We start from the raw sequence: 23,837 nt of genomic DNA, 5'->3' as shown, positions 1-23,837 counted from the left end.
CGTTTTCCTGGAACAGCACTCCCACTGTATATTCAATTGACAGCTTAAAGATTGCAATAGAAACAAAGTTAGAAGTTCAATTGTACTAGATATGTGACTCTAAGGAAAGAAAAATAGGAGTTTACTTCCTGAAATTTTCCTCTTCCTTTTTACTTGAATGTAGCTGTAAACTCTATGTAGAATTGTGAGGTAAGCTACCCAAGAACATTAATCCTGTAATCCCATTTCCAACTTAATCTCAAGTCTTTCATCTACTGATTGAAGACATTTAAAGCCAAAGACTATTATTTTCATTTAACTTAAAACAAAATAAATGAGAAGTTGCATTCAAAGTTCACAAAATGAAAAAATGCAAGATAGTAACTAATGAAGAAAATGGAATTCAAGGAAATACAGTGATCAGAAGTAATAGTTTGTGTTCAGTATGAGCGTAATATGTTACAAATATTCAGAAGTAGGCAAGTTCTCCCAGGGTGTTTGGCCAATTATTTACTCAGCAGCACCTGCCTAAAACAGGTGTACAATTCACTTTATGGTAGTGGGAGCTTGTGCACAAATAAGCTGTCACGATTCTTGTATTACGGAATTGACTGTACTTCAAATTAATTTAATTAGCTGCAAAGTGCCTTAAGGTTTTGAGAGATCATGAATGGCACTATGTAAATGGAAGTAACAAAATAATAAAACAAAAGCTCTTCAGCTGTTTGCATATCAATCCCATTACTTTTCAAAAATTACATTTATAAATTAAGTATGGCTTATTAATGTTACTAGAAATAATTCCACAGCTAATTCAATGGCATTGTTCCAATTTTCCACTTCCTCTTGCACCAACATATTAATACAATATGATCATGTTCTACGTGAGGTCTGTAATTGTTCAACATCAAACAACCTGGATAGTTGCATCATTCACCAATCATGTTATACTTGGAGATGTTTGGTACAAGCTGTGCAAACAATATTGTACTTAATAAGGAATTAGTTAGTTTCTTTCATTTTGATGGTCATTCGTAGAGCACTCAAACTTCCCACCCAACAAAAACTGCTGTATAAGTTGAGAAAACAAAATAAGCACAATCCTGAAACATTAAACCTGCCCTCCGTTACTTTTAGAATGTCAAAATTAAAAGAAAATAAGGAAATTCCAAAACTGTTCTAAATATTGTGTTGTATAGTTCATCTGTTCTATTTGCATTGGGACTAGGATTCTTAATTTTTTGCAAAACGTAACTTCTCAAATTATTTGCCACTAACACACTGGATGCTAAATAATTGAGTTAAAAATGTTGATTCATAAAATAGCATATGTAGTTTTTAAATTAGCATTAATCATATGATTATCAGTTATAAGAATGAGAAACCATTTCTTATCTGTTTCAATTTAATCTTTTAGTAATAACTCTGAACTTGAGTGTATCCTCAATCTCACTTCAACAGTAAGTTAATTTTTAAATGGCGGTGTTTGTCACTTGGGTTTTCTGGTTTTGAATCACTTTATAACTAACGATTCTGCCCTTTTTAATGTACTGTGTTCCAATGTTACTGAATAGTAAATATTAGCATTTAGAATGCAGAAGTCAGCTTTAGAACTCAAGGTCAAAAATAGGATATTTTTGGTACATAAATGACTAAAGGAATAAGACTTGCAGAAATTGGTTGTGGGTTCTCTTTATCTGGATTGTGAAAATGAACATTAACATTAATTTATTTGACCTTTTTATTTGCATTAAAATGTTTATATCATACTTTTGAAATTATGTCATCATTTCAGTTGCCTGCATTATCGAAGTAGTGTTCCTTTCGCTGTTGCTGTAAGTTACTGGATCATTTTACTGTTGGTTCCATGTCCAATGCTTACTGGTAAAAGCTGTATGCTCCATTGTTTAGCTCAGTTTGATAGATGGCTGGTTTGTTATGCAGCGTGATACTAACAGTATTAGTTCAATTCCTGCACCAGCTGAGGTTACCTAAACGATTTTGCTACTCAACCTTTTCCTGCTACCTAAGCTGTGGTGACCATTAGGTTAAATGACCAACAGTTGTTTCTCTCTCTAATGAGAGCCTTATGATTTGGCAAAATCATGGTGACTTTACCTTTTTATCATTATTTAATAAAAGTTTTAAAAAAGCCTCAAATCGAAATCCAATGTTTTATGACAATTCACATGCAAAGTTAAATTCTAATTGAATGAAAACATTTACATTGAGGTGACAATTCAGTAAGACTTAAAACTAGGCACAAAAATGTTGTGCCACACTAACAACTCCATTTCACTGCAACAAGCAAAAGTACAGTGCATCAAAATCACAATCTGAGGAGAATTTTTTAATATTTTTAATTAATTAACTTGACCAACATCAAAAACAAATGACACCAGTTGAAACAAAAATTCTTTTTCACTTACACTGCTGTTAAAACATTTACCAAAATTTGTATCCAATTTTTCCTTGAAGATTAATCTTAATTTATTATAGTTTTATAAACTGCTAACTCTTGTCTTATGAACCTTAATTGATATTCTTTGTGAAGGTCAGTTGGTGCAGTGTGCACCCTTCCCCACTGCTCCAATGTTTCATCACTAATGTAGCTTCCAAAATAAGTAAACTGGAAAAATTTCAATGGAAGAAGTTACTTAAATTGCAGTTGAAGTTTTAATTTGAACAACAGGTCAATTTAAATCATTTTGTTCACAAAAGAAATTAGAAGAAATGTGCTCTAAATAGTAATTGTCCCAAATGAATAAATTGCATTTTTGCTTTGTTAAGACTTAGAAATCCCTGAAAAAGAAACAGTTACAACAAACAGACATGGTGGTTAGGTTCGTTTATTTGTAAATCTCTGTTTTCGAAGATGGACTCTCCAAGTACTCCAAATTATTGTAGGATTTCTTGAATACCAATGTATATTTTCCCTCATTGTATGGATATAGCTCTACCTGTGGCAGACTGCAGCCACAAGTGGCTAGATGTGAGGTCATGGATGAGAGAAAAGGCTTCACCAAGGATCAATGCTTGACTTGCAGAGACAAGCAGGTAGGGTGGGATGGAGATCATGGGAGATGGTTACTGATGAGCTGATGTTAGAGGAACGGCAGGGTTTTGGCTTTAAGCCTTGTTGATGCATGATCACTATGTGACACAGTGATTATGAGTAATAGAACCCCTACAAAACCACAATCAAACTGTGAGACATCTTCAAATTTCTGCTAGCATAGTCTTCATGTGTCTTACTAATGAATCCGATGTCGGGGCTTTAATAAAGGTACTCTCATCCAATTCCCCTGGTCCACTGCTATTATGCATCACAAAATCCAGCCTAGTGGTCCATTTGCTTTTTTTTAAAATCACATATATAATGTGTTACTGTCATTGTGAGCCTGAACCCTCAAATCCTGCTCTTCCCTGCCACCCAACTTTCCATGAAGTGTAGTTAAATTTTTATTTTGAGTTCAATTCACATTTAAGAGATTTAAACTCCACTGCTACTTTTTGCCCATCTCACTATGTCAATATACATCAGAACTTCCTTTCTTCCACTCACAGAATGATCTACATACTACTTGATTGACTTCAATGGATCACAAAACTACAGAGATGTTACATTTGAACACATCTCTTTTTACAAACGCAGATTAATTTAGAATTAACCCAAAGCAACATTAAGTAATTCCTAGTTTAGGGGGAACAATAATTGCAACTACTTTTAAAAATGGTGAAAAATATTTTTACCGATCATAGAAGTGTAGTAGAAATAACTTGGTGTAAACACCAAAAACCTGAAACAAACAAGACGCTGAAAGTTCTAATGAAGAAAACGATACTGGATTTGAAATGTGAATCATATTTCACAGTCCATAGATGCTACCAGACTTTTCCCAGCATTTTCTATGTTGGTTATAGTGTTTTGATTGACTCAGATGAGAATTGCTATAATTGTACTAATCAGAAAATATAGGTACAACCATCAAAACCTCATACAGAATGCATGAAGAAAATAGAGTAAATCCTCAAATTGCAATCTTTGCAAAGTAACTGGTAGCTCACAATTGGATCTGGATCACATACAACAACCATTTAGGCATCCCTTCTAAATCATCAAAAAAGTGGTGATGAAGGAATTAATCTTAGAAAAAGCAAATCATGATTTCTGTGAAGTTTAAATAGAAAAATACAGCTTGTAATAATCACTTTCTTGTTTGAAGCTTCATAATGAGGAGACAGGTCACCAACTAATTTTCAAAGGCTTGATGATAAAGTATTACATCTTCATTGAAGTTTGACATTCCCTTCTTTTTCTTCCCCAGTTGTTGCATTGCTCAGCTATAGTGTTTAACCACGTGCTGTTACAATAAAACCAATGTTTGGGTAAGATGTCCAGTTGGTCAGTTCAGCTTGAAACAGGAAGGAAGGAAGGATACTGCAGTTAGCTATGCTACAAGATCTACAGATATAAACATTGTTGGCTAAGATAGATGGTGGGACTTCTACAATGGCAAAGTTTCCTGCCTTGCTACCAAAAAGGGTGGTGGGACTTTTAGTAGCCTCATGGCCATTTCACATTAAGTAACATTAGTTGAATAGAGGCAAGACCCTAACCCAACCCCACTCATTTGGCAGACTGGGATGGGCACCTGATTGGAAAGGGAGTCCTTGAGCCACAACTGACCCTCACAAAATTTCAGCCAAGCTGGGGGAGGCAGGCGTGGTAACAAGAGAGCATCTGGGAAATGTTACCACTTTTTTGTTTACCCCGTCCTTCCCTCTCTTCATTCTACTTGGGTAAATCACAAAATTTCACCTGCAATGTCTTAGCTTGTGATGCCCAGCAGGTGACAGGTTGCTAGAATGGGTTTGTGAGACTTTTTAATCATAAGATATTTGAATAAATACTTATTAATGAAATTCTTCTAATGATGTGGAGATGCTGTTGTTGGAGTGGGATAGGCAAGATCAAAAATCACATGACACCAGTTATAGTCCAACAGGTTCATTTGAAAATGCAAGCATTCAGACCTCAGCTCTTTGCTCAGGGAGAGAGAGAGAGAGAGAGAGAGAGAGAGAGAGAGAGAGAGAGAGAGAGAGAGAGAGGAGATACAAGACACAGAATTTAAAAGCAGAAAGGTAACAACCCTAAATCTGGCCAAGATAATAAAATGTGAGGCTGGATGAACACAGCAGGCCAAGCAGCATCTCGGGAGCACAAAGGTTTCAGGCCTAGACCCTTCATCAGAGAGGGGGATGGGGAGAGGGAACTGGAATAAATAGGGAGAGAGCGGGAGGCGGACTGAAGATGGAGAGTAAAGAAGATAGGTGGAGAGAGTATAGGTAGGGAGGGGATAGGTCAGTCCAGGGAAGACGGACAGGTCAAGGAGGCGGGATGAGGTTAGTAGGTAGATGGGGGTGCGGCTTGGGGTGGGAGGGATGGGTGAGAGGAAGAACCGGTTAGGGAGGCAGAGACAGGTTGGACTGGTTTTGGGATGCAGGGGGTGGGGAAGAGCTGGGCTGGTTGTGTGGTGCAGTGGGGGGAGGGGACGAACTGGGCTGGTTTAGGGATGCAGTTGGGGAAGGGGAGATTTTGAAACTGGTGAAGTTCACATTGATACCATTAGGCTGCAGGGTTCCCAGGCGGAATATGAGTTGCTGTTCCTGCAACCTTCGGGTGGCATCATTGTGGCACTGCAAGAGGCCCATGATGGACATGTCATCTAAATGGGAGGGGGAGTAGAAATGGTTTGCGACTGGGAGGTGCAGTTGTTTGTTGCGAACTGAGTGGAGGTGTTCCGCAAAGCGGTCTCCAAGCCTCCACTTGGTTTCCCCAATGTAGAGGAAGCCACACCGGGTACAGTGGATGCAGTATACCACATTGGCAGATGTGCTTAATGTGGAATGTCATCTTGGGGCCTGGGATAGGAGTGAGGGAGGTGGTGTGGGGGCAAGTGTAGCATTTCCTGCGGTTGCAGGGGAAGGTGCCGGGTGTGGTGGGGTTGGAGGGCAGTGTGGAGCGAACAAGGGAGTCACGGAGAGAGTGGTCTCTCCGGAAAGCAGACAGGGGTGGGGATGGAAAAATGTCTTGGGTGGTGGGGTCGGATTGTAAATGGCGGAAGTGTCGGAGGATGATGCGTTGTATCCGGAGGTTGGTAGGGTGGTGTGTGAGAACGAGGGGGATCCTCTTTGGGCGGTTGTGGCGGGGGCAGGGTGTGAGGGATGTGTTGCGGGAAATACAGGAGACGCGGTCAAGGGCGTTCTCGATCAGTGTGGGGGGCAAGTTGCGGTCCTTGAAGAACTTGGACATCTGGGACATGCGGGAGTGGAATGTCTTATCGTGGGAGCAGATGTGGCAGAGGCGGAGGAACTGGGAATAGGGGATGGAATTTTTGCAGGAGGGTGGGTGGGAGGGGGTGTATTCTAGGTAGCTGTGGGAGTCGGTGGGCTTGAAATGGACATCAGTTACGAGCTGGTTGCCTGAGATGGAGACTGAGAGGTCCAGGAAGGTGAGGGATGTGCTGGAGATGGCCCAGGTGAACTGAAGGTTGGGGTGGAAGGTGTTGAAATAGATGAACTGTTCGAGCTCCTCTGGGGAGCAAGAGGCGGCGCCGATACAGTCATCAATGTACCGGAGGAAGAGGTGGGGTTTGGGGCCTGTGTAGGTGCGGAAGAGGGACTGTTCCACGTAACGTACAAAGAGGCAGGCATAGCTGGGGCCCTTGCGGGTGCCCATGGCCACCCCCTTAGTCTGTAGGAAGTGGGAATCTGCCAATGTGGTATACTGCATCCACTGTACCCGGTGTGGCTTCCTCTACATTGGGGAAACCAAGCGGAGGCTTGGAGACCGCTTTGCAGAACACCTCTGCTCAGTTCGCAACAAACAACTGCACCTCCCAGTCGCAAACCATTTTCACTCCCCCTCCCATTCTTTAGATGACATGTCCATCATGGGCCTCCTGCAGTGCCACAATGATGCCACCCGAAGGTTGCAGGAACAGCAACTCATATTCCGCCTGGGAACCCTGCAGCCTAATGGTATCAATGTGGACTTCACCAGTTTCAAAATCTCCCCTTCCCCAACTGCATCCCTAAACCAGCCCAGTTCGTCCCCTCCCCCTACTGCACCACACAACCAGCCCAGCTCTCCCCCCCACCCACTGCATCCCAAAACCAGTCCAACCTGTCTCTGCCTCCCTAACCTGTTCTTCCTCTCACCCATCCCTCCCACCCCAAGCCGCACCCCCATCTACCTACTAACCCTCATCCTACCTCTTTGACCTGTCCGTCTTCCCTGGACTGACCTATCCCCTCTCTACCTCCCCACCTATACACTCTCCACCTATCTTCTTTACTCTCCATCTTCGGTCTGCCTCCCACTCTCTCGCTATTTATTCCAGTTCCCTCTCCCCATCCCCCTCTCTGATGAAGGGTCTAGGCCCGAAACGTCAGCTTTTGTGCTCCTGAGATGCTGCTTGGCCTGCTGTGTTCATCCAGCCTCACATTTTATTATCTTGGAATTCTCCAGCATCTGCAGTTCCCATTATCCCTAAATCTAGCCACCTCTTGTTGAGTCTTTAAATCAGTTAGGAAGGTTGAAATGCAAAATCCAGATTCCTCTCAAGTCCTTGTACCAAGATAATGAAAAGCTTTATCAATGTATGCAAGAGGTGACTGCGCATTTTAGGTGTGAGGTCTTGCTTAGGATCCGTCCTTTGATTTAAACTGGGTTTTAAAACTCAGATTTTTTTTGATCAGAACAGAATGCATCTGCAACTACACAAACACCTTGGAGGAAACAATTTGTGTGTGTATGCGCATGTGTGCATTTGTCTGTGTGCACATGCTTGAGAGAGTGTGAGGGTGTTGGAGTATTGTGAGAGAGAGGGTCTGTGTAACATGTGTGTATAGTGTGGTAGGGTCACCTGTAGTGTGACATGAACCTAGTGTTACGATTGAGACCATCTTCATAGGTTATGGAACTTGGCTGCCAGTCTCTGCTTAGTGATTTTTGCATTGTTGAATTTCTTGAAGTCTAACTTTGAGGACACTTACCCAAAAATCAGAGGCTGAATGTCCTTAATCACTCAAAATCATGGTTCTCTATTGGCACTACTTACTAGTAGATCTGACCCTCTGCAGTGTTGTTACCATCCAAGTTGTTATGGGGCAAACTGCCAGCTACATTTTCAGAGATAATGGGAACTGCAGATGCTGGAGAATTCCAAGATAATAAAATGTGAGGCTGGACGAACACAGCAGGCCAAGCAGCATCTCAGGAGCACAAAAGCTGACGTTTCGGGCCTAGACCCTTCACCAGAGAGGGGGATGGGGAGAGGGAACTGGAATAAATAGGGAGAGAGGGGGAGGCGGACTGAAGATGGAGAGTAAAGAAGATAGGTGGAGAGAGTATAGGTAGGGAGGGGATAGGTCAGTCCAGGGAAGACAGACAGGTCAAGGAGGTGGGATGAGGTTAGTAGGTAGCTGGGGGTGCGGCTTGGGGTGGGAGGAAGGGATGGGTGAGAGGAAGAACCGGTTAGGGAGGCAGAGACAGGTTGGACTGGTTTTGGGATGCAGTGGGTGGGGGGGAAGAGCTGGGCTGGTTGTGTGGTGCAGTGGGGGGAGGGGACGGACGAACTGGGCTGGTTTAGGGATGCAGTAGGGGAAGGGGAGATTTTGAAACTGGTGAAGTCCACATTGATCCCATATGGCTGCAGGGTTCCCAGGCGGAATATGAGTTGCTGTTCCTGCAACCTTCGGGTGGCATCATTGTGGCAGTGCAGGAGGCATGCAGGAGCTACATTTTCAAATGTGTACAAAACTATAACCCTAAATTCACACATTGTATGACTGCAATCTCTTCAGCTAGTTAATACCATTTTGAGATGATAAATCACAACTGACAGAAGGTATTTTGAAATGTGAAGTTGTATATCAAAGAACAGTTAAATACACTCAATGTAACTTGACAGCAAGGGTTGAGACATTTCACGTTGGTGAATATTCAATCCAGACATCTGTCGTCTTGTAACTTGCCGTGCAAATACTATAAGAAAACCAACAACCAATACACTTCCAAGTAGAATACCTAGCCAAGCATATGAGCCCCTGGTATTTATTTCATCCTGGTATACAATATCCACAGCTGAACTTTCAGTTGTGATCACTTTTCCATTAACTAATAATTCTTGAACATTGTTTAAGGTGCCATTATTTGACATTGGGTCAATTCCCAATAGGTGACAGATTAGTGGGTAGAGGTCAACAATATCCATGGTTTCCTTGGTAAAGTTCTTCTTGAAAGCAGGACCATGAGCGATCAGTAATGGTTGCATACTTTTTACGGTGTTATCATATCCATGATTACCCACTAAGGAAAGAAAAGAGCAGTTCTGTGGCAAATAATAATAATTTCACATGAGCACAGAGTTACATAAAAATCCTACAAATAGTTCCTGAAAGATCTTATTGAATGTAGTATTTATTCCGAACACAGGAGATCCAGCCATTTTTAATGGCTATCAGGATCCATTTTTAGATACACAGATGCATCTGCAAACCAGTTACAATAAGCAACAGGAGTAGAAAGTGTGTTTTGACAAGCATTAATGTGCTTTGATGCTCTAATGCACTCTTGATACATTTAAGTTGCAAACAATATGATAAATAATTATTTAAAAATTCAAAGCATTGGAATAAGTTAATAATAAATTCACAGCAACTAAATTATAATTGAATTAGTACTTAGTTACTGAACTTATTTGGTTTCAGGCGATCTTTCCATTTCCAACAAAAACAAATTGCTGAAAAAGCTGAGCACATCTGGTAGCATTTATGGAGAGAAATCAAAGTTAAGGAAAGGGTCACTTGACCCAAAATTTAGGACTGACCGTAGCTAGGACAATGTTGACTTATATGCAGAAGATGGGGCTAGAGTTGAAAGAGAGAAAAACAGTTGAACAAAGGACTAGATCATGATACAGCTAGGAGGGTGAATAGCTATTAATGGGGACATACTCCAAGACCAGTAATATTCTCACTCAATTCATTTTCCTTTGATTTCTAGATATGTTCTTTAAATCAATCATAGGATATAGAGAACTCAGTTTTCCACATTAGTGATTGTACTAAAAGTAGTCTTGGGCTCACTAAGTCCAGAATAGTGGCAGCCAGTATGGGTAAGCATGAAGTTACATTGGTGCCCTACACCTGATCTCAAGGAAGCTCAACTTAAGAGTTCAGCTTTTAAAGGAAATCAGTCATGTAAAATAGGAATAAAAAGGCCTAGAGGACCACAAAGGCCAATGACAGTAGGGACAGAAGGTTCTATTTAAAAGACAGATTGGAAATGATAGTTATTGCTTAGAAGTCCAGATGCATGGCATCCAGGCAATGAGGGAACCTGGGAGCATATCAAACATGAGATGATGGCCGAGGATGTAGTCAAATATAGAGGACTATGTGAAAGAAGCAAAGAGAGAAACTGCTGGATAAACTCAAACATCTGGCAAACAAACTCGGACAATATCTATGATTGTCTAGTACGTTGGCAAATAACCCAAGCCACAGACAAAGGGAGAGTGGAGTGAGCTGAAGAGTGGAACATCCATGGAATGCGTTGCCAGCAGCAGTTGTGGAAGCAAGGTCATTGGGGTCATTTAAGAGACTGCTGGACATGTATATGGTCACAGAAATTTGAGGGTGCATACATGAGGATCAATGGTCGGCACAACATTGTGGGCTGAAGGGCCTGTTCTGTGCTGTACTGTTCTATGTTCTATGTTCTATGATGGTCAATCTGGATGGACTTCACCAGAAATAAAACAAGGAATGTTAGAAACCCAGATGGTCTGGCAGTAAATGTGGAGACAGAGTGTTAACACTATGAATCCAATGACTCTTCTTTGCAACTAAAAAGGATTAGAAAATGATGCTCTCTATTTTGTTGCTAAAGTGGGGAGGAGCAAGTAGAAGAGGGCAAGGATGCCCATACCAAAGTGGTAGTAAAGTTGAGATTGAAATGCAAAATAGCTGAGAACGTAGTGTTGAATAGAGAAAATCAGGCGTCATTCTCAGTAGAGTTGATCAAAATAACATGGGTTGGTGGGGAAAAGAGACTCTGTTGCATCTGTTCTGATGCCATTTTCACCATATATGCCTCTGATATGTTAACCTTGTCCTTCTTGTAAGGATTCTCCACATCATGGTTAAAAGGGCCCTCAGCCATGTCTGACTCATTTCTCAGTTCTGACTTCACTACTTCCCCTGCCTTCCTGACAAGGACAGTGATCTCATTGCCCTTACTTCCACCCCACATTCAAAGGATCATCCTCTGCCATTTCAACTACTCTCCACAGAATATCACCAGCAAACACATCACTCCCTCCCCTTCTGTCAGCATTTCACACAGTCTGTTCCCTTCACAAACACCTTCCACTCTTCCATCACTGAACATTTCCTCACTCATGTAACTAACCATATAACCACAGAAGTTGCAACACTTGCTGACTTCAACGCCTTCCTCTTCACTGTCCAAGGCACTAATTACACCTTCCACATGAAGGATCAGTTTACTTGTACTTTGTTCATTGTAGTCAACTGTATTCACTACTCACTATGCAGTCTGTTTTACACTGGCAAAGCTAAATGCAGGCTTAATAAAAACCGACAACTGCAGATGCTATAAATCAAGTACAAAATCAAAGTTGCTGGTAAAGCTCAGCAGGTCTGGCAGCATCTGTGAAGGAAAAAAACAGAGTTAGCGTTTTGGGTCTGGTGACACTTTCTCCAAGGAAGGGTCACTGGACCTGACATGTTAACTTTGTTTGTTCCTTCACATATGATGGCAGAACTGCTGAGCTTTTCCAGCAACTTTGATTTTGTTCCTAAATGCAGGTTTGTTCACTGCTTTGCAGGACACCTTTGTTGTGTCTAAGAATAGCCCCATTCATCCAAATGCTTGCCATTTTAACAAACTATCATACTCCCATGCCAACATTTCCATCTTATTGCTACTTTAGTGTTCCAGCATAGCTCGACACAAGCTGGGAAAACAGCACCTTATTGTCCACTTGGACAATTTGCAGCCTTCAGGACTCAACATTGAGTTTAACAACTTCACAGCATGAACATTGTCGTCCATTTTGACCTCCCACCTAGCCCACTCCACTCCCCACTACATATTGTTTGTATCTTGTTAGCTTTATTGTCAAGAGGATTGACTTATTTCCTTCTATTCAGATCACATGTATTTTACATCCTTTATTCCTTTACCACCATCAACAGCTCCACTGTCTTTTACATAGAAATGTAGAAGAGGCTCGCAGAAGTAGCCCATTCTACCCCTCAAGCCTGCTCTGCCATTCAGTATGGCCATGGCTGATTATGGCATTGAGCTTGTTAATCCTGCTCTTCCCCCATATTTCTTGATCCATTTTGTCACAAGAGCTATACCTACCTTCCTCCTTGCAAACACAATGTTTTAGCCTCAGCCACTTGTGGTAGTGAATTCCATTGGTTCGCCATTCACCAGGTGAAGAAGTTTCTCATCTCAGTCTGACAAGGTTTGCCCCTTATCCTTAAATTATAACCCTTGCTTCTGGACTTTCCCCACCATAGGGAACATCTTTTGCATCTAATTTGTCCAATTCTGTTAGTTAGATTCCTAGGTGGGGGCTGGGGATGCAGTAGTGGTATTCTCACTGGATGGTAGGTGGTTGAATGTGAATTCAATGTTTTAAAAAATTGGAATGGAGTCTAATTGTGACCATGAAACCATTGTTGATTGTCAGAAAAAAAACCCAATCTGGTTCACTAATGGCCTTTAAGGAAGGAAACTGCCATTCTTGGAGGCCAGGCCTACATATGACTCTAGACCCACAGCAATGTGGTTGACTCTTAACTGCCCCTTGGGCACTTAGGGATGGAAAGGATGGGCAATGCTGGCCTAGCCAACTATGTTTTTGTTCCGTGAATGAATAAAAACAAAACTGTTAGAAACCTATAAAATCTATGAGACTCCCCACTCATTTTTTCTGAACATCAGTTAAGAGTCCTAACCGACTCAATTTCTCTTCATATATTAATCCTGCCATTCGAGGAATCAATTTGGTAAATATTTGCTGCATGTCTTCTATAGCAAGAACATCCTTCTTCAGATAAGGAGATCAAAACTGTGCACAATATACCAGGTGTGGCCTTACAAATCCCCAGTATAATTGAGCAAGACATCTCAGATTCTCCAGGATCTGCAGTTCCCATTATCTCTGATCCTTGTTCCTGTACTGGAGTCTTCTTGCTATGATGGTCAATGTACAGTTTGCCTTCTTTACTGCCTGTGCGCTTATTTTCAGTGACAGATGCACAGGGACACTCAAGCCTTGTTGAACATTCCCCTCTCTCAATTTCCAGCTATTTGAAATCATAATCTGTCTTTATATTTTTGTTACTAAAGTGGATAACCTCACACTTACTTGTATTATTCTGCATTTGACTGCTCAGCCTGTCCAAATCATACTGCAATATCTCTCCATCCTCCTCATAGCTCTCCCTTCAACCTAGCTTTGTCATATGCAAATTTCAATATATTGTGTTTAGGTCCATCATATAAATCATCAAAATATGTTGTAAATAGCTAGGGTCATAGTACCCTACTCCGTTACCTGTCTAAACAATTTTATTTGTCTCAATGCACTACCTGAATCCTGTGCACTTTAATTTTACATATTCATCTCCTATGTGGGACTTAATTGAAAGCATTCTCAAAATCCATATAAACCACATTGTTTGGGCTCTCTGATCAACTGAACTCATTCCATCCTTGAAGGATTTGAGTAGATGTGTCAGGCATGATTTACCTTGATTGTGTCTGATTCTGCCACTGTTTCCAAGTGTTCTGCTATAAAATATTTGATAATGGAGACCAGCATCTTCCCACGATAAATGTCAGACTCACTGGTCTATAATTCCGTTTCTCTCTCCCGTCCTTATTGACTAGTGAGGCTACATTAGGAACTGTTTTGGAGTACAAAGAATCTGGGAAGATGAACATAAACGTATCCACTATTTCTAGGGCTACCTCTTTAACTACACTTGAATATGAATTATCATGCCCTGGACATTTACCAGCCTTTAATCCCAACACCATTTCTCTAATATTGGAGATTTGGTTCAGTTCCTCCCTCTCACTAATCCATGTTCCCCATCATTTCTACATTTTTGTGTCCTCAAAATCATAGAATTCCTACAGTGCAGTTAGAGGCCGTATGGCCCATCAAGTTTCACCGACCCTCTGAAAAGCATCCCACGCAAACATATCACTCCCCCACTCTATCCCCATAAACATTTGCCATAGCTAATCCACATGGCCTATAAACACCAAGATGCTACATGGCAATTTAGCATGGCCAATCCACCTAACTTGCACATCTTTGGACTGTAGGAGGTGACCTGAGCACCCAGAGGAAACCTGTGCAGACATGTAAACTCCACACAGATAACTGCCAAGCATGATGGCACAGTGGTTAGCACTGCTGCCTCACAGCACTAGGGACCTGGGTTCAATTCCACCCTTGGGTGACTGCCTGCGTGGAATTTGCATGTTCTCCCTGTGTCTGCATGGGTTTGCTCTGGTTTCCTCTCACAGTCCAAAGATGTGCAGGCTAGGTGAATTGGTCATACTAAATTGCCCGTAGTGTTCAGGGATGTGTAGATTAGGTGGGTTTAAAAGGGGGTTGGGTCTGGGTGGGATGCTCTGTGGGTCAGTGTGGACTTGTTGGGCCAAAAGGGTCTGCTTCCATACTGTAGGGATTCTATAATGATTCGATAATAATGATGGGATCAAACCCAGGTCCCAGGCACTGTGAGGCAGCAGTGCTAATCACTGTGCCACCATGCAGCCCTCCTTTGTGAATTCAGAAGCGAAGTATGAATTTAATATCTGAAATGTTGGAGGGATGAAGTATGGAAAAAAATCGACTATAAATGTGCTCCCATTCTACTAGGCTACTGAGGAAGCCTAATGCAGGATTAAGGTGGGAGTTAACTGTGCTGTGAAGGTAGCATCGATGGTCATGATGTAGAATGGTTCAACATACCCAAGCAAGGGGAGATACGTTATGACAGCCTTCCAGAAATCATTCTGACATGGTGGAATGCAGTGCAACCTTGACAATGGTATAGTCTGTTTGGTCCCAGTACTACACTCGAGGAGGACAGATTGAGCTGGTGGACATAAACATAAATAGTAGTCCTGTAAGCCAATCATTTGATGTCTGACTGGACCACTTTTTTTTAAAAACTGAATCTCCTTTGCCATACCTCCACAGCTGTGGCATATGACCAAGGTCCAATAAGGGTTAGCCTACATACATAAAACTAAAAGAAGACAAGTGCAACTGGATATTGAAGAAATATAACTAACCACCTGGTGGATGAACTGGGGAATAAATGCCCAAGTCCACTTTAAATAAGAATATTCTCATATGTTTTGGACATAGCTCAGTTTGTGGGGGTTGTCTTTGTGGTGTTCTCTGTCAGTTCGACAAGGAACTGGAGAAGCTAACAATTATGGAAGAGGTTTTCCAGAAAGAAATTCCTTGGGGGAAGCTATGGAATCATGAATCAAAAGGTTTTATCAAAACCTAGCTAGATCAGATTTAAAGGGTTAGAGTCGTTAAGCGATCTGCTGCTTTACCCATTGGTCCCATGAACAGTGACATCTGGTGAAATGTCAAAAATGAGAAATGGACTGGATCATTCATCCCTTCAAGCGCTCTGTCATTCATGGTGGACCATCCAATGTCATATGTCTTACATCAGTCCTGCCATCCAGGAATCTGTCTGTTAAACCTTTGTTGCACTCGCTCTGTGGCCAGAATATCCTTCCTCAGATAAGCTCACCATAAGTGACAAAACTCCAGGTGTGGTATCAAAGCCCTGTATAATTGCTGTAAGACATCTGTTCCTGCACTCAAAATATCTCACTATGAAGGCCAACATACTATCTGCCTTCTTTACCGTCTACTGTACCTGCATGCTTAAGAGTGATGTACATAAATAACCTAAGAGGAAAAGAAACAATTGCTGACAAGAGAATGGGGAGATAGAGACAGAATCTGTAATGTGGTGTTCAACTGAACCTACTAATGTTTAAGGACATGAAATCTGTTTGCAGTAAGTGATACTTGCTATCCCAATTCTAAGCTCATAATGTGATCAATGCGGTGTAGCTGTGATATTATTAAAGGAACTAAGAAGATGATAACCTGCAAAATGGCAGTCTTGATCAGATTGAATATTAAATTGATCAGGTTAAAGTTACTGTTAAATTTGTAACAAACATGCTGTTTGTGCAGCAACCAAGAAGTTGGCAGGGATGAGATTATTATCTCATTTATCATGTCAGAACTGGAGAACAAAGAATTAGCTGCTAATATGATCAGAAAGTTTGATGAAGCTGCCAAGAAACAATTGATCAATCCCCCTATTTCAACTCAGACATGCCCAGGCAACCTTGCATATGTGGGCAAATGAGTATAATTCTTATTGTGCATAAGGTCTGTGTTGAGTACCAAGTAAACATGTGTGTAAACCATAATTTGGGAGTTTTGAGTTACAGATACTTAAGAGTAAGTCTCTGAACTAAGAAAGGGCACATTAACTTATAAAATGAATTATTTAAAATAAGTACAGTATGAATATTATATATTCAATAAGGAATCCCTACAAAGGTGGAAACAGGCCCTCCAGCCCAACAAGTCCACATCGACCCTCAGACATCCCACCCAGACCCATCCCCCTATAACCCACCTACATATCCCTGAACATTGGTGAGCAATTTGGCACAGCCAATCGACCTAGCCTGCATATGAAGCACAGTGCCTAACCACTGAGCCACCTTGCCACCCACGATCAGGAAGCGTTCATTTTGCTGAAACCTGGGACCTTTTAGATCTTCAGTCTAAAAATTTTAATTTTGGGATGCAAATACCACTGACATGATCACCATTCATTGCCCAACTTTAGTTGTTCTACTGTCATTTGATTCAACGGACCAATTTGCTAGGTGACTTCAATATGAAGTCAGGATTCAATCAATTCAGTGTATGGGCAAAACCAAATAGGAACATTGCTATAAAAAGAAGGACACTGGTGAACCAGTAAGATTTTACAACAATTACTTTTGCTCAGTCTACCTTTGGAAGATCATTAAATGTCTCATTACAAAATACAAAGCTGTACTGAAAACACTCAAACCATAACTGCACTTGGAATAGAAGAGAATTTCAATGGAAATCAAATAGTAAGATGCTTAAAAGAGATTGAGGGGAAAAATTGGTACACTTGAATATATTTACATGTTCAGGTGTAATTCATGCGTGCACCACAATGTATCAGTTCTGTATCCTTGCAGTTTGTGTTGAAGATCTTTGTCATCTTTGGATCAAAAAATTAATTAATCTTCTCTCAATGTACTTTGAAGCAGCCAAGTAAAAGCTTATAATGTGCATTTGATAGTTGGAGTGACAAAACATTATTAAAAAGAAAATACTTACAATTAAATTTTCTAGTTGTTTTATTTTGATTAATTGTCCACCCTTCATCTGCCACAGCTATTATTGGTTGAATTCTTTTATTGTGCTTATAGTGAAAGCGATCTGGAATATCCTCCTTCTTGTATACAGTCATATGGGGATGAGCATTCACTAAAGCATCATATATCTCATTGTTTTTGCCTGCAACAAAACAAAATGGCTGTCACATCAGTGGCTGGTGCAAGAAGTGCATTCAAAAGTCTGTGTTGAAAGATAGCTGGAAACTAAGCTGGAGCATTCATATGAACAAGGAACTGGAGTAGCAAATTCAGCATCTTGAACCAACTTCACTACTTAATCTGATTGTGAACCTAAATCTGCATTCCTTCCTATCTTTGATAATGTTTTATCCTCTTGACTGGCAAGAATCTATTCACCTCTAACTTAAATTCAGGATTCTGCTTCCACCACCTTCTTGGGAAGAGAGTTCCATGATCCTCTGAAGAAGAAAATTTAATATCACCTGTTTTAAATAGTTACGCCCTGATTTTTAAACAGTAAGACCTAGATTTTGATTCACCGCTAAGTAGAAACATTTTCTCCGCATCCACCACGTTAAGCTCTTTCAGCATCTTAAACCTTTCAAGTTGCTTCTTACTCTTCTAAACTCAGCACATTCAAGCCTAGCCTATCCAAACTTCCTCAGTAGACAACTGTCCATTCCAGGTATTAAGTCTTCTCTAAACTGCTTCCCATAGATTTACATCCTTACTTAAAAGAAGAGACCATACTGTACATACTGTTCCCGATGTGGTCTCAGCAGTGCCCTGTATCACTGAAGCATAATCTCCCTACTTTTGTATTCAATTTCCCTTGCAATAAGGACTAACACTATTAGCTTTCCTGATTACTTGCTGTAACTATATAGATTAACTTTTAGCAATGCATATACTAGGAAACCCAGATCTCTATATTTCACATCTCCGCAATCTCTCACTTGTAGGTAATATACTTATTGTTCATTCCCACTGTCACTGTCAAAATGGACAATTTCACATTTTACCACATTACACTCTATTTTGCACATCTTTGCTTTGTGTATTCATGTTCACAACTAACTTTCCTGCACATCTTTTTAAGTCACTGGCAAATGTGATAACCTTACTGCCCATCCATTCAAATCATTTCTATAAATTGTAAATAGCTGACATACCTACACTGATCTGGGTGGTACACCAACATCATGCCACCCTGAAAACCCCATTTGTGCTTTATATCTAATCCATTTGAGCAAATATTCCTTTATGCTAATGATTAATTTCTATAGCTGTGCATTAGCTTTCAGTGACTTGTGTATGTGGATACTCAAACCCAATTGTCTTCCACAACTCAATCTATCAACATTAAGAAAATTTTCTAAGGTGCCTTGTTCAAGTCCAAGATAGTTGATCTCAATTATATTCCAAATACATTGAATCCAAGATTTATCAAAAAAACCAACTGTCATAAATTTTATCTTACCTTCTTTGGGCAATATAGCAGAAACTGGTGTAAAATCAATCCATGTGTACAGATCACGATCAATGTATAGATCTAATTCAATGATCCTGTCTCTCGAGCATTGAGTCATCCCATGGTCACTTGTGACTACTAAGTTTATTGTGTTCCAGAGTCCAGCATTCTGGAGTTGTTCTACAAGGTGACCAAGCTTTAAATCAATATCTGCAATGACTTTATCCATGAAAGCGTTGTCAGGCCCAAACTCATGGCCTGACTGATCAGGTTCTTCCCAGTACAACAGGCCAAAATTAACAGGTTCTTTTCCTCTGAACCAGTCAATCAACTGATTCACTCGATCCTCAAAAGAAACAGAGATATTATAGATCATGTAGTGAGTTGGATACATCCCATGTATTTGAACATCAGTACCAGGCCACATTGCAGCCCCACTCTTGTGGCCTTGAAGCTGGTTTGTAACCCAAAGTGGATATGCCTCATCCCACCAGACTGGATCATATGTGTCCATTCCATCCATAGAGAAGGTTTTATTTAAATCCTGATCATACATTTCATTTGCTACAATCCCATGGTTCTCTGCATATAACCCAGTGACAAGGGTATAGTGGTTTGGATAGGTTTTTGTGATGAAAATATTTGTAACTCGATTTACACGAATACCATTTTCCATGACATACTTAAAGCGTGGCATTGGAACTCTATGGATGTAATCCCATCGAAATCCATCAAACGATACCAGCAGTACTTTTGGTTGGTCCAGCTCACGAGATGTAGCTTCAGTGAGAGTGAAGGCAATTGCAATGTAGCAAAGACACATCTGCCTGGCGTGAGGTATCATGATACTCATTTATTTACTGTTAGGTATGTAGACACCAGCTACAACACAGAAATAACATCTATCAACTTTGTTTACATATCAGTGCAAGAGCTCAATGCAATATTAAAAACTCTTTTGAACCACAATTTTCTCTTCTTCTCCATCCAATCTTTGAAGTATTTAGTTGGGGTCGAGTACTAAGGGCACACTTATCTCTCTGGCACCAAGAAATGTTTCAACATAAAAATGGCCACAACTAGCATCCAAGTTTAAATACTTAGGATATACATGGCAGAGATGGTGCACCTGCTAGAAGAGGTGGTGTGAAAACATGTAAAATTTTTGAAACTTTTAGATCTTTCGCCAACTGTACTTCTACACAATCAAAGAGAAACTCTGGCTTGTTGCCCACAATCTTCCATGGATAGAAAATTGCAAGCAATCCACATATTTTCCAGAAAAACATCTGCTGCTTGTAAGGCCTCCTCACTGTCCAATAGCTTGGAGTCTAAGAAGTTTTGCCTCTAGTGTACTACTATTCTCAAAATAATTAATGTTGAAAAATTATTACAGCACTGTTTGAAGTGTCTTTAAAGGTATGTGTTTTAGATATTGTTAATATTTCACTTGTGTTTACTTTCAAGGAATTGATAAGCGTTTTGTCTGGTATCAGCAGAAGAATTCAAAATGTAACAGAAATGGAGTATTAATTACAAATGAAGAAAATAACTTTCACTCTTTATAATCATAATCCTACATTCCTAAGTGCAACAATGGTCACCCTACATTATGTGAGATGAAGTTCAACAGCAGGAGTCCAGAATCAGCTCATAATCATCAGCCCAGTCACTAAGTTTCTAAAAGCATTCTTATTGGAAAGATTATGGGATTGTTCAACACCTCAGACAGAATTAGTTTAAAGAGTTATTCATAAGTGGTTTGTGTTAAATGCCCATACCCATTGGTCAAAAGGAATTGTCTGACCCTTTCAAATTTGAGGTACACTTGGTTAGGCCATTTCCCAACAGTATGGCATTTCTGACAGTATGCCTCCAACCCTAACAGACTATAAGATAGACTTTTAAAAAAAAAATTCCTACTCAATTGCACTTTCCTCAGACAAGAGGGAATAATTTTGTTGCACTTTCCCTGACAGCTTACACTTTAGTACTAATTACCAACACTGGACTGGCCACTTTAGCTGCTGTGCTACCTGTTCTAAAAATAGAGCTTGCACCTCTGCTTCCTCAAATTTGAGCTAAATTTGCAGACTGCGTTTCTTCCATCCCTAAGTCTGAGCTAGTGGTCTTCACGCTCCTAAGCGCAAGCATTTTAATGCAAACTGCTTTTCCTGCCTCTTTTCCTGAAACACACTCCTCCGTCCTCGCTCTTTCCTTTCTTTCCCATTTCTCTCTCTCATGCTTCTTTCGCATTGCTTTTCCTTTCTTGAAATTCTATATTTCTGCTGCTCCATTTTTTTTGCCACTCTGAATCATTAACTTCAGTTTCAATTTGTAAACATTTAACTATCACTTAAAATTTTTCCTTTTCTGGCTTTTGGGTGAAATTATAGTTCCAACAACAACATCAATAAATCTTTTGGAGATGGTGGGAACTGTGGATGCTGGAGTATCTGAGATAACAAAGTGTAGAGCTGGATGAACACAGCAAGCCAAGCAGCATCAAGAAGAGCAGGAAAGCCAATGTTTTGGGTCTGGACCCTTCTATTAAGAGCGGCAGTGGCTCAGTGGTTAGCACTGCAGCCTCACAGCGCCAGGGACCCAGGTTCGATTCCAGCCTCGGGTAACCGTCTGCGTGGAGTTTGCACATTCTCCCCGTGTCTGCGTGGGTTTCCTCGGGATGCTCCAGTTTCCTCCCACAGTCCAAAGATGTGCAAGCTAGGTAGATTGGCTGTGCTAAATTGCCCATAGTGTTCAGGGGTGTGAGGCTTATAGGAGGATGCTCCAAGGGGCGGTGTGGACTTGTTGGGCTGAAGGGCCTGTTTCCACACTGTAGGGAATCTAATCTATTCTGCAGAAGGGTCCAGACCTGAAACGTCAGCAAACTTTTAACACCTTCTTTTAATTATAAAGGTGACTGTAACTTAAAATGTTTATTGTAATAAATCCATTCTCAGCTGTATTAATCAAACCACACCAGGTTATTGCTCTTAAATATATCAGGGAATATTTTTAAAGTAATGTTTCTCTTAAATTACATTCTTAAAAAATGCTGCCAAATTTGCACTCCGTGACAGCAGATTTCATAGGCTGACAGAAAGAAAAATTTAACTTGCACCAGTTCAGGCACAATTTAAACCCTGACAACTCTGCACCCAAAGCAGAAACTTAAACCTTTCAATACGAGACTAAAACAGACATACTCATTTCAGTCTTTTGTTGATTTTTATTTTTAAGCATAGCAAAGAAATCAAATGATAGACGGCCATTACAGACAGGAATTGCAAACTGGCATAAGGCCAACATTTTAATGTTCTAGACCAGTCAACAGAAACACAGTAAAGCAGAATCACTGTGATGGACTCAGTCCAGAGGGATTCCTAATAGAAGGGTCAACATCATTTACATCCTCAGTTTGGCAAAACTGTAACCCAGGAACCAAGCTATTGATATTCAGAACTTATAGGAGTTATTTCACAGAAAGTCAGAGAAGCAATTTTCATAATACATGCTGCCCGATCAACTGATAACAAACGAATGGACAGGTAGATATTCATCAGTCGTTTTTACTACCCCCAAACTTTCTCCTCCATACTTCCGCTCCCCCTTACACCAGACAAAAGATTTGATTTCATAGTTGTGAAATGGCATCAGGTCTGCATGCATATCAGTACCACTTCACCAGGTTGAGTGAGAACTTATTTTCAGATATGCCTAATGCTAGTTCCGGCACGATACTCCTCAGGTGAAACAGGAATGAGCTCGATAGTTTATAGTGGAGAAAGAAAAATGCCAAGTGCTGAATTTGTAGACAACACTAAAGTTAGCAGTACAGTGAAAAAGATTATCGAAGAGTACAAAGAGATCTTGATCAAGTGGACCAATGGGCTGAGAAGTAGCAGATAGGAGTTTAATTTGGATAAATGCAAGATGTTGCATTTTGGTAAGGCAAATCAGGGCAGGGTTTAAATGGTTAATGGTAGGGCCCTGGGGAGTATTTTTGAACAGAGGCGCCATAAGACGTAGGAGTGGAAGTAAGGCCATTCGGCCCATCAAGTCCACTCCACCATTTAAATCATGCTGATGGGCATTTCAACTCCACTTCCCCACACTCTTCTCATAGCCCTTGATTCCTTGAGAGATCAAAAATTTAAAATCGATCTCTGCCTTGAAGGCATCCAACATCCCGGCCTCCACTGCACTCCATGGCAATGAATTCCACAAGCCCACAACTCTCTGGCTGAAGAAATGTCGTCTCATTTCTGTTTTAAATTTACCCCCTCTAATTTTAAGGCTGTGCGGACGGGTCCTAGTCTCCCAGCCTAATGGAAACAACTTCCTAGCGTACACCCCTTCTAAGCCATACATTATCTTGTAAGTTTCTATTAGATCTCCCCTCAACCTTCTAATCTCTAATGAGTACAATCCCAGGATCCTTAGCCATTCATCATACATTAAACCAACCATTCCAGGGATCATCCGTGTGAATCTCTGCTGGACATGCTCTAAGGCTAGTATGTCCTTCCTGAGGTGTGGGGCCCAAAATTGGACAGTATTCTAAATGGGGCCTAACTAGAGCTTTATAAAGCCTCAGAAGCACATCGCTGCTTTTATATTCCAACCCTTGAGATAAACAACAACATTACATTCACTTTCTTAATCACAGACTTTACCTTCATGTTAACCTTTAGAGAATCCTGGACCAACACTCCCAAATCCCTTTGTACTTCTGCTTTACAAATTTTCTCACCATTTAGAAAATAGTCCATGCCTGTATTCTTTTTTCCAAAGTGCAAAACCTCA

General features: G+C 40.7%; 2 protein-coding genes across 3 annotated transcripts in view; one reads left to right on the top strand and one right to left on the bottom strand.

The window, feature by feature from the left end:
* The window catches only part of enpp4 (ectonucleotide pyrophosphatase/phosphodiesterase 4), a 62,939-nt gene that overhangs the window by 26,070 nt on the left and 13,032 nt on the right, over window positions 1–23,837 (top strand). The gene's annotated exons all lie outside the window — the stretch shown is intronic.
* enpp5 (ectonucleotide pyrophosphatase/phosphodiesterase 5) lies at window positions 8,931–19,875 on the bottom strand. The gene is made up of 3 exons (XM_048530576.2): window positions 19,041–19,875; window positions 17,541–17,720; window positions 8,931–9,355 (listed from the first exon to the last, which is right to left on the bottom strand). Exons 1-3 carry the CDS (start codon window positions 19,873–19,875, stop codon window positions 8,931–8,933), a joined length of 1,440 nt encoding a protein of 479 aa, XP_048386533.2.

Source organism: Stegostoma tigrinum, chromosome 4 (assembly GCF_030684315.1).
Source record: "Stegostoma tigrinum isolate sSteTig4 chromosome 4, sSteTig4.hap1, whole genome shotgun sequence".
In the NCBI taxonomy this organism is placed as follows: domain Eukaryota; kingdom Metazoa; phylum Chordata; class Chondrichthyes; order Orectolobiformes; family Stegostomatidae; genus Stegostoma; species Stegostoma tigrinum.
This window is presented reverse-complemented; position numbering and strand designations above follow the sequence as displayed.